At 46.3% G+C, this 11888-nt stretch overlaps 1 protein-coding gene across 1 annotated transcript; it reads right to left on the reverse strand.

The window, feature by feature from the left end:
• Positions 1-1228: 1228 nt before the first annotated feature.
• On the reverse strand, positions 1229-11888 carry LOC128846924 (BPI fold-containing family B member 3-like). The gene is made up of 16 exons (XM_054046194.1): positions 11848-11888; positions 10615-10740; positions 10150-10264; positions 9168-9272; positions 8697-8834; positions 8204-8264; positions 7447-7507; positions 6581-6672; positions 5729-5911; positions 4825-4878; positions 4559-4723; positions 4386-4453; positions 3752-3794; positions 2625-2688; positions 2432-2508; positions 1229-1601 (listed from the first exon to the last, which is right to left on the reverse strand). Exons 2-16 carry the CDS (start codon positions 10724-10726, stop codon positions 1572-1574), a joined length of 1368 nt encoding a protein of 455 aa, XP_053902169.1. The 5' UTR covers positions 10727-10740; positions 11848-11888; the 3' UTR covers positions 1229-1571.

The raw sequence follows: 11888 nt of genomic DNA on the forward strand, positions 1-11888 counted from the left end.
GCCAGGCAGGCAAGCAAGAAACCTCCCCTTCCCTTGCTCAGCTGTTCCAAGGCAGCACATAAGAGAGGCCCCCGGCTAGGAAGGATGGTCTAGTGGGTAGCGGCACTAGATTGGAACTCAAGAGACCCGTGTGCAATTCCTGACTCGCCTCCAGACTGCCTGTGTGTCTTTGAGCAACTCACTTGGCCTAAGCTCCCCACCTGTAAAGTGGGGACAATACTGACTGTATGAGGACTGTGAGGTGCTTAGATACTACACTGACGAGGGCCATGTGAGCAGAAAGGCTGTACTCCAGGGCACAGGAATTGCTCCCACTAGGGGAGCATCGCCGCTGAAAGGGGGCAGAGAGGCTAGTGCAAACACAGAGGTAACATTACCTCCAGCTATCCGCGGGAACTGAAACCTTCCTACGGACACTGTTGCATGTGACTCATTGGTGCATGGACATGCGGGGCGTTGCCTGATTGGTGGGGAAGGGCACTGTGACAGTGCTGCGGGCTGGCACTCTGGTCATTATTAGTACTAATTAGGCCCAGCCTCCCTGAGAAGGACTAATTGTACAGAGGTGTACCTGATTACCAGGCCAGATTGTAGGGTTACCAACCCTCCAGGAATTAAAGAGTAATCTTTTAATTAACAACTATGTCATGTGATAAAACCTCCAGGAATATGTCCAACCAAAACTGGCAACCCTACCAGATTGGGGCTAATTAGCCCATTAGCAGGGAAGCTGTATAAAAGGGCACAGGAAGGCTTGCTAATGGGGGAAGAGAAGACGAGAAACAGAAGGCTAGGAGAGCCTGGCAAAGGCAGTCCTGAGTAGGCTCCCTTCCCCACCCCGCTTTTGGAGAAGGGATTAGAAAGTTGAGATGCAGGTGTGGAGACACTGCTACGTTTTGGGGGGAGGGATTAAAACACTGTCACTAAACTCCCCAGTGGTGTTTCCAGAAAGAAGGCTCAGAGCAGTCGGAGTTTGTGGAAGGGAGGAGTGGCCCATCGCAGACATGCATTTGGGGTGGCTCAGGCATTGTGCTGAACTTCAGAAATGTGACCCTTAACATAGCCGCCTAGCAAACTATTAATGACGGCTCCCCTTTCCCATCAGAAGCTCTTCGTTATTGTCAGATGCAAATTTCTGTATTCGTTGTGTGGCAGTGGGGGTGAGGGGAGCATTCTGACCACCCGAGTCTTACAGCAAAGGGGAACAAAACCACATCAGGAATGCTGATGCAATGAAAGCTTTTATTGAAAGGGTAACAAGAAGTGAAACGCAGCCCCGTGCACAAAGCAGGGTTCTCGGCTCCAAACTCTCCTGAAGCTTAAACTGACTGCAGAAGTTTGCTTAGAAAACCCCAACTATTTTCAACCAATTAAGCAACAATTTCATTCCTACTAAGTCTTTTCTACAGCTTGATTCAATGATCAGAAGCAGAACAACATTTTGTTTCTATCGTCATAGCCTTGACTCAAAGTGTCAGGGGGAACAAAAGGAAGGAAGTGCAGGGTTCTTCAGTCGTGAATTCTCTCCTTCATCCCTGGGCTGTCCCCAACACTCGCCCCTTGTGGGAGGGTTAGGCTAGCGCGTTAACCGATAGAGCGTTCTGTGGGAAAGAAAAGGCACTCGTTCAGAGAATTCAATTTTCTTACTGGGATTTTCACCAACTTTTCTAACCCGCGCTAGAGGGTCCATTTAAAGAATTAGCAATGGTTAATGGGTGCTACAGTACCAGTATGTAGTACATTGGGGTTAATGGCCCTAGTTTTGATCACAAGTGGAAATCAGATGGAGGTTTAAATCCAATCTATAGCAAACATTTAATGTACCCACTTCACAAAGCTACTACATGGGTTAGTATAACTCGTCGTCTCATCTCAGGAGACAATTTGACTAGAACAGGATGGGGAGTTACAAACTATCACCTAGAGTAAGGTTAGAAGATTTGACAGGACATACATGTATGAAATTGCGACAGTATGCGGCTCCTGGTTGCACTGTGAAGATTTATCATTATGTCCCATTCAGTGAGAAGACATTTGTTTCTCAAATAAAGCAGCAGGGTTTGTAAGGTTTTACCATGCCGACAAGGTGGGACATTTCAATTGAAGTCCTTACTTTTAGAAGTGGCCTCTAATTTTCTACCGTATTTCGCACCTGCACTAATTGTGTGTCCAATTTTGTGGACACAAAGTATATCACTTAATTGCTGGAATACTTGATTGCAGCAGCTTAGTCAACAAAATACTATAAAATAGAAGAAAAATGTAGAGAGAAATTCAGAGGCAGAGTGAGGCTCTTCTTGAAAATTCAGGACCATGACTGGCAGGGTCTAACAGTATGTTACTGCGAAGTCTGAGGAAGTGAGAATCCAGAAAAAGAGACCATCATGAAACTCTACAGAAAAACAACATGAAGAAATGAGCAAACCCTTACATTAATGACTTTGACAAGACCATTCTCCCACTTCAGGTTGAGAAGATTAGGCAGAGGAATTCCGACCTCCAGAGCACCTGAAATAAACAAACAGAAACTATCAGCCTATCATTGGTTGTAGCCAACGAGGAAAGACAAGAGAGCTCTGAAACACTTGCGGAACTCTCAGAAGACTCAAAGATAAAGACCGTACCATTGATGAGTGGCACGTATGCAGCATTGAGTATGTCACTGATTAATGGTTCAAGAAGTGCAACCTGCAATGGAGAAAAAAGCATCTTAGTGACCACATATTTTATGACTGAAAAAGAGAACTTCTGCCCTTTCATTGTGGAGACATTGAATTTGATCCATTCTGTCTCCGGATCAGAACGTCCCCCCACCTGCCAGCTGTTTATCATGGGACTGTTTTTAGTAAGCAAGACAATCATTTCAAGGGGTTGAGACATTCCCATTTCACAGATCACAAGAGGAGGGCAGCTCGTGACTCAGTTCCCTGCTGGGCCCCAGACTGTCAAGTCACTTCATTTCTCTGTGACTCTTTTCCTATAAAATGGGAATAATAGCTCTTCCCCACCTCACTGAGGGCTGTGAGGGTAAAGACCTTAAAGATTATCAGGTGCTCAAATACTACAATCATAGAGGCCATCTAACTCTCTCATATAGATAGAAGGTGCTGAACGAGAGGTGCCTTCAGTAAGCTCCCTGTCAGGATCCCAGTTAGTCCAATCTGTGATGCCCCTTTTATATTTTAAGTGAGCAGCAAGAGTCCGGAGATTGCTTCAAAATCTCCCACTTGCTCCCCACTAGAGATGCCACAGGCTAGGTGTCAGCTTATGGAGATCAAAGCTTCCTTTGCTCTAGGAAGATGCCTATAAGGGTATAAAACTGAGTGGTGTCAAATTTATTAAGCAAATTCTATCAGTGCAGGACACTCGGAGCTCTTAAAATGCAAATCTTAGGCAAGAGTTTCCCAACTTTTTCAGGACTGAAAGCAGGTGTGTTAATCACAGAAATGACTGACAGGTAATTATGCTCCATTCCCTCCCACCCTCTCCTGCAACCTTCACAAACTCACAAGATGCTCCGAACGTGTGAAATTAATTCATATATTCAAACGCAATTCTTAGAAATCAGAATGGCTTAGTGTGAATGATAGAGTTTATTAAAATAACCTTCTCCAGGAGCATGAGAATACCAGCGTTTTCTCCCACAAGAAAAGCTTGGAGACCAACACTTATTAAAACTTTTGTTCCTTATTCCCTGGATACAGTCTCCATCATTATTGTACTTTGTTCAGTGGGTGTGTCATGAACTTACATTGAAATCACTAATTAGCGAAGAAGCCAGTCTGAGGCCGACTCTACAAAAAATGGAAAAAGTCAAGACAGAGTCAGAGACTATCCTATGTGATATCAACTTCTCCAGTATCTGCATAGCCGGTGGAAAGACATTAGTAGATCAGAGAAAACTAATATTTCACCGGGATGGCAACACAGTTACACAAACAGTTTATCATTAAATCAACAGACATGGAAAATCTAGGGTTTGACCTCCCGGTGCCTGATCTCCGCAGACTACAACATATTGTAACAATACAATGAAGTCCAACTCTAATCAAGTCTTCGAATGTTAATGAGATGCCCATTTGGCCCCTGAATTTGTCTTATACATGTACAGAAACAATTTTTGTGAAAACCAAGCTGAAAATAGAGGGACATTTTTCAGTAACCAAAGCTCCCTAATTATTTTTTATTCTTTTCAGAGTCCACATTTCAAATATCTGTCGTTACCGAAGTGAGCCCAGGGAATCTAATGTAAAGAATTATCAACTCTTTGTATTGAATTTAAATTGTGCATTTCCATTTAATCTGGTCTGGTTCACTGCCTGTTGTTCTCCTGAGGAATATTCCTTCCGATAGGAACGAGGCACAAGGGACGAAGCCCCATTTACCTTTCCAGAGCTACGGAGATGCGGAGTTTGTTGTCTGAAACGGTAGGCTGGACACTCAGAACAATATCCTGCAATTAGAGCAAGAAAATAAAGCAAATTGATTCCTTCCTCTCTCATTTCCAAGATTGAAAACAAACCCCCAAGTCACCTAAACTTGTTCTCTTCATACGTACAGCATCCAGAACAAAGAGAGACTGCTGGGGCGAAGCGGAGGGGGAAACCTCAATGGAAGCAGGGAGGCGCACCATGACTTTCCCATTTTGCACCGACACTGCAGGCGTTTCCAGAACTCTGATCTTCAGCAACGGTTGCTGGGACTCCGGCAGCAGTTCAGAGACCTGTGCAAAGTCACCAGGACTCAGTTACGGAAAGAAGCAGAAGATTTTGAAGGTAAGAGGGATATGGCAAAAAAAAATCTGAAAAAAATAAAATGGCTGACCTCAGGAATGAGCCCGCGAAGGGCAGAGGCGGTCAGCGGGGTGTCACTGGGAAGCTGAGGGAGAAATACAAAGCTGAATTGCTTCCAAGAACTGGATCGTGCATAAACCGTTATCCCTGGTAATGTTTCTTTGCTCAGCCAATTCTCAGGGTTGTTCTACTGGCAGCAGATCGTGCAAGTGGCAGTTTGCTGAGATTATGCAGATACAGTGGATGATGCAAGGAGAATTGTGTGGCCCAGATTCATCTCCTCTGCCACTTCTCTAACTGCTTCGGGGCTGAACCTGACCCCGAGCCGTTAATTACTAGCAAGCTGACATCCAGCGCGTCATAGCCTGGATTCTGCAAGTCCTTGCACAGGGAGTTGCAGGACGCCTATGGTTGCTATGCGCCACACAAGGCTGAGATACGCCACATGTGGGCACAGGTAAGTTGATTTGTCAGTCGTTTGCACTAAGCAGAAGTCTCAAGCGTCTTGTGCCCTTACTCTTAAGAGCTCAGAGTAAAAAACTTGCAGGGTATGGGCAGAAAATGGGCTTGTCTCAAAAGTCAAGGGCTTAATTGCCAGCGAGGGGTGCAGCTGGACTCTCCCCTCTATGACCTTACTGCTATTACTAGATAGAGAGAAGTCAGTGGCCATGCAGAAGCCCTCTCAATAAGGCAGGATCAGGTTCCCCTGCTCATCAACGTTTTTACCTTGTGCTCACATGTGCAGCATCCCACCCCTGTGCTGTGCAAGCTCAAGCCCCATGTGTTATCAAAATGCACAAGGCAGGAATCTTATCCTAACGAGTCTGACTGTTCCTAGGGCATTTGAGAGCAAAAATAGAGGAGGGGGCCTAAAGGTGGCATGCCTGGGCAGAAGGCTCAAAGGAAATGGATCCCTTCCTGTTTGCCACGCTCACCGTTTGAGCTGCAATGTCTGTGCTGAGATTCCCGGGCGCCAGCAGCAGTTTGAGCACTGAGCTGAGGAGACACACGGAAAGGCCAAGCTGGGAAGGGCTGGCCACCACGGACCGCAGAGATACGGTTGCTGCTGAGCACGTGGGATCGTCCACTCTATTGCCAAGCAGATCTTCAACTACAGCCTGAAAGAAAGTTTAGAAGGGGCGGGGGGGGGGTGACATCCATAAAGCTCCCTACAATGGAATACACTAGTCATTAAGCCAATATCATTGCGGCCACACTGTATAGTAAGATTCCATTCATAAATAGTTTATAAATGGTCTCTGCACAATTCATAGATGTTTTAATAAATAGTTAATCAATTGTGAAAACATCCAACAGATCAATAGGTTGCTTCTAGCCATGGCTTACAAACATCTGATATCCTCTCCTGATGTCCTTATAACCATCAACACCACATACTACTGATGTCCGTAATATGTTTGTAACGTCTATTAGCTATCTATCAACTCTTTATAAATGGAACCTTACTATCAAGCGTGACCACCGTTGCTTTAGGAAATGCTAGCATTAGGTGCTTCTGATTGAAGATCAACTTAACATTGTTGTATTAAACTAGCAAATATCTAAGCTGTTGTTCATCTCTCATACCCGACCATCAAACTTTAGTGTATGATGAAGTCTATAGCGAGTGAGGAAGTGACCGTCACTGTGAACGAGTCCTCTGCTCCAGACAACTGGGAAACAGGGGGCTCCTTTGAGAAATCGTCACCACACCGAAGGGGATCACAGGAACCATCCGGCATTGCAGGCTCAGGGCTGCGCACGCTAAGGAAAGTGACAGCACTTACATTTAAATTCAGTTTGATCTCCGCATCACTGACCACGGGGAGGCTCGCTAAAGTGTACTGGAGATCTCCTACCACACCCAGTGGGACCACGGCTGTAAGGAGACAAAGAGTCTCTTAAAATGGGATGAAGGGGAAATGCCCCTGCTCTCTGTTCCTGTTATTTGTTATATTCTCATCGCACCTAGGAGCCCAGTCAGGGACCAGGACCCCACTATGGTGGGCGCTGTGCAGACACAGAACAGACAGACAGTCCCTGTCCGGAAGAGCTTACACACAAAGTATTTCTGGATATCCCCAATCACCCTATTCCCAGCAGAACACGTCTGAGGGCAGCAGTCCTTGAAATGACCCGCATTGGGACGAGAACATGCAGAGAAGCACCCAGCTGTGGCGCTGAGTCCCTCTGAGCAAAGCTGTAGGAATTGGCTCAGAACTGAGCTGTGTCGCTCTCTCAGGACTAAGTGGCTCTTAGGATGGAGAAGTCGCAGGCTCCCTGTGGGAAGTCCCAAAGCAGCCATTGAACTTGCCCAGTATCTTCTCTATCAGAAACTTTACAGAGTTTTCTCCCCACATGGGGAAGGTTTGTTTCCCATCCCCTGTTGTTTGGATCACTCGGTTCTGAAATAATCTCACTTCCAGCACCAGAGCACTGATGGCTTCTACTGCCTACGTTCTACAGCTGCCCTTTTTGCTGCAGGACAGCTTAACAACGGCTTAAAGATTTAGAAAACCTGGTAGATCCTTTAGGTGAAATACTCTTGTAAAATCAGATCATTTTTCCTATTGGGCAGCTACAAAGTGCTGACCTGGACCAGGGAGGGAATATTTTGGAACAGGAAGGAAGGAGGAAGTGACCACAGACTTACAGTTCACGGTGCTCAGCAGAGGGTTCACGGTGTTGAGCACGGTATCAATTAAAGGACACAGCTGTAACACACAGGGAAAAGATCCTATTGCACGAGACTCTCCGAGTCACTGGATTCTGTCTCAGGCTGTATCATACTGGTACAGTCATAGGAATATTGCTGGTTCATGAACTTGGCAAGAAGCTGCCATAATGCAGCCCAGGAAGTTCATTGCCTGCATGGGGAAGCCTCTTAGAAAGCCTCCTCCCTCCACACCCTCTCTGCTGACAAATGAAGGACCAATGCTGACCTCTCAGAAGGGGTACAATTGTGGTGCACCAAGGGGTGCAGAAGCTCACCTCTCTGCCCAGTGCTTGTCATGAAGCCCATCCCTCTATTAACTTCTGCACGGGATAGTCTGTGGACCCTCTGAACCCAGCTGAGTTTCAGCCCAGGGACAAGATTTTCACAGCTTACGTGCACAAAATGCACAGTCAATTATGTACCCATTGACTGGGAATGCAGACTGGAGTAAGTGAGCATGCAGATAGCTGGGCACGTGACAACACGCTATTGCACATTACAAGGGCCCAGTTTTCAAAATGGTGGGCCAGCCCCTCCTTCGGGGGTGAGCCTTTACTCTCAGGAATGGTCCTTTCTCATGAGAGGCGCCCCAATGACTTAGGGCAATAGGGACCACTCAGCTGACTACTGGTTTGCACATTTGGGCTTCTCAGGAATCACTCTGATCCTTGCCACCATTGCTTTGCAGACTTACCACTCCAGGAAAGAGGTTCCCAAGGGCCTTGTTTAGGACAGCTGGACGTACTGGGAACACACTAAACAACAGAAGAATAGAAAATTAGAGGTGATGCCAGCTAGTAACTGGAAAACGAACGTAATCAGCACAAGAGAAATCGAACTGCTTGCTCGTAGCGTCATGCTGCCCTCCGCACAGCACAAGGCTGGGATTTTGTTCTGGAATTAATAGCAAGAAAGAAATTCAGGATCTGGCCCAATATTAGGATTGATATGCGTCCACGTATAGCGCAGCACAATGCAGAAACTCTCTCGTTTGGCCATTTGAGCCAAACCTTTGAAAGAAACATTTGTTCTAGTCACAGGAAACGAATACGGCACTGAGGTATCCTAAGTATCAAACACAAGAATTAGCGAATTTATTCTCTTTGAAGATAATAGTAAAAATGGCTGGTGCCGACCCATCTGTGGCGCACGATCATTGCGGCACAGCAGATATCTGTGGTACCTACTTGAGGAGCCGAACGTTAACAAGCTGCGTCTTGCAGTCTTCAACGATTAACTTGGGGGCGCCCATGTCATCCTGTGCCAGTCTGGCTCTTGCGGCAATGTTCACGTCCACCTGGAGATTGAGCACCTTAGCTAGAAGGCTGAAAGAAGACGGAGGAATTAATTGCATCCATCTTAACAATCGCCCCTGCTGACTGACTCTACGAAAGAGGGCCGGCTAATGGTCTCTTCACAGGACGTGTCTACATGCTAAACTGGGGGCTCTCCGATTAACTCAGCACCGTTTTACACTATCATCTTTCTGTTATTTCTGCGCCATGTGAACTTTTAAAGGTGGAAATATGGTAAATAAATGACACCTGCTGATATACACAAGCCTGTGAAAGAAACGACTCTGTCCACAGAGAGCCAGGAGGAACGCGTCCTGGTCTGAGTTTTCTCACGTTGCACTCTTCTGCTTTAAGACCACTCACCTTTTGCCTTCAATTAACACTTGGGTGTTGACGTTCAGCTGGACCCCCACTCCTGGCAGGAGCTTCAGCGATACTTTGGGGAGAGTAAGTTTTTTAATTTCCAGCCTGGAGAACGAAAGCAAACAAGAAGTAGGCAATAAAACGCTAGTGCTGAGGACACGGACTCTCCATAGCCCAGCGTTCGGCCCCTCAGCCAGCCAGTCCCCCGGAAGTGGCTTCAGGAGCTAGAGGGGTTTTCAGCGTGGGAGTTTAAGCTATGTTTTCACAGTGCTTTAATTCCACTGTGTGCTGGGAACTCTCCCTCCTGCACAAGTAGAACTGGGTACAGGGTTTTTTCCTTCAAGGGCCTACACTAGCTGTTAATAGGTTAAAACCCCAAAACGGAGGGAAAAACCCACCAACTGCGATTCCAGCGTCATGCTTGACAGAGCAAGGAGTGAGCGATGCTGCCTCAGGTGTCACCATTGGGTGGTTATGAAGCACACGTAGGTTCATCACTTATGGAGTTGCTCATATTGACAGTAATGGGTCATATTCTGGACAGGCGAGTGCATGGGCACATACCCAGAAACATAGTCTCAGTACCACGTGGGACAAATGCTCGCTCCAATCTTAGACCCCCAAAAGATCCTGGGGAAGCTGCCCCACTGCTCCTCTCTGACTCGGACCAGCAGAGGGATGTTATTGGGGGTGGCCAGTGGGTCGGGGTGCGCAGTGGATGATCAGGGCTGACAGAGACTAATGCAGACAGCACTTCCTACTAGATTATTCTCTCTCTCTCTCTCTCTCTCATTAGAAACGTATTGGAGTAGGGAGGGGAGGGGACTGCTCATATCCAGAATGGGGCCGGACATCAGCGCTGCCTTTTGCAACATCTTTGTGCTCCTCGTTGGAAGCTAGTTACGCCAGTTCCCCTCTCCCCCATTGGCCAGAAATCAGCCCAGGGTTTGTTCCCGGACACCTGAGCTGCCCCCTGACTTACTTTGTGAGGTCAGTGCCCAGCAGATTTCCCAGGTTCAGGAGCCCCCCATTGCCAGCTGACACGGTTCCTAGCACACTGTTGAGAATGTCGCCTCTGTGGAGCACAGTATCTATAACTGAAGAGATGACCTAGTGGTTAGAGGAGGTAAGGTGGGTTCCACCCCCAACTGTGTAGCCTGGGGCACGTCTCCTCCCCTGCCCGTGCTGCGCTTTCCCCATTTGTGAAGTGGGTTTGGTGATAGTTTCCCACCTGGGTAAAGCCCTTTGAAATCTTTGGGTACAAAGTACTTTATAAGCGCAAGAATGACTCTGATTATCCTTGTCACTGATACTCGGTGACTTTGGTACTGCCCACAGCTTTTCTGTGTAGGAGCAAATAAAAGGAAGGACAAAATGGTTCAGAAAATGGTAATAAATCTGACCCCTTCCACAACACTGAATTGAATAGTATTCTAATAAAACTTACTTTTTACTAATCCATTTGCATTCACGCTGGAAAGAACCTGAGTAGCGCCGTCTAGTCCTTGAGATGGGGTCAGCAGGCTGCCAAAGAGGAGAATGGCCCAAACCTTTAGCATCTTGGCTGTGGTACCTGTGAAAAGCATTCCCAGTCCATTAAACATCAGAGGATGATGATCAGGAACCGGAGACAGGACATGGTGCCAGACGGGATTAGAATAGACAGGGAAAGAAGCCAGTTGCACAGAATGAAGGGGAAGCAGAGAGAAAGGAGGAAGGCATGGCAGAAGGGATCCATTTAGGCAACAAGCAGATGAATGGCAATAGGTACTTGTGGCTAACTCCTGATCCCATTGAAGTTAATGAAGTCAAATTACCCTGGATTTAGAAGAGACCAAAACTTGAACCTTCAGCGGATGACTTCCATAATGGAGCCATGTGACAGAAGCGAGCAGTTATCCCACTTTCCTTACTCCCTCGCCTTAGGATAGTTGCATCATTTTCCTCATTCCATCGGGAATGGTTTCCGGAATTTTTGAACTGGAGTTTGACTGAGAATTTTCTCCCACAAACCAGAACCTGTATCCCACATGTAGGGGAGTCAGAACCTTGTTTGCAACACGACATGTCGTGAACATTCCTGGGATGGCATAAACACAGGTTTCCCTGGAGAGTCAGTTAGGACGGAGTGCAAACCCTTATTAAACACAAGCCTCTGATAAAAGCATGAAGTGTCTAAAAGTGTTAGAGTCGTTTTTCAAGGACTATGTTAAAGAAAAGTGCAAAAGGAACACGTCAAACTTTTTTTGGTTTTAGAGATATTACCAGCTCCAGCCATACAGTCCCTCTACTTAAATGGGGGGACACAACTAGAATTAGTATTGTCTCGAGAACCAGAATGAACTTCTTCATTGCTCCCATTGTATCAACACATTTAAATGGAAATATAACAACACAGAGCAAAAAGTATCAAGATAAAAATTAAGGGTCAACTTCACCTTGGGTCTAAGTGCACCTGGTTTATGGATCTACTCAAGGGATGATTTTAATTATTATTATTTATGAAAGCCTTGAAATAATACTCCAAGAATTCTCAACAACATGCAGCAAGTATATATATGTGCTTCGAAATCCATAAAGAGCAGCAATCTCTCCGCCCCCCTCTCTCTGTAATGGTGGATTTGCTTTCGTCCAGGCTTGATCTAAGAGAATGCTCTTCAGAGAGTAGTTTTGGTCTTACCTTCGCAAGCTCTTGGTCACTAAGAAAGGTCTCAAGAGTTG

The sequence above is a fragment of the Malaclemys terrapin genome, chromosome 12 (assembly GCF_027887155.1).
Source record: "Malaclemys terrapin pileata isolate rMalTer1 chromosome 12, rMalTer1.hap1, whole genome shotgun sequence".
Classification (NCBI taxonomy): domain Eukaryota; kingdom Metazoa; phylum Chordata; order Testudines; family Emydidae; genus Malaclemys; species Malaclemys terrapin.

Coding starts and splice junctions, on each gene's coding strand:
- LOC128846924 (XM_054046194.1), bottom strand. CDS start 10,726: ATGCTAAAGGTTTGGGCCATTCTCCTCTTTGGCAGCCTGCTGACCCCA. Junction 8,265..8,696: donor GTTAACGTTCGGCTCCTCAA/GTAGGTACCACA, acceptor TCTGTTGTTTAG/TGTGTTCCCAGTACGTCCAG. Junction 1,602..2,431: donor GTCTTGTCAAAGTCATTAAT/GTAAGGGTTTGC, acceptor TCTTTCCCACAG/AACGCTCTATCGGTTAACGC.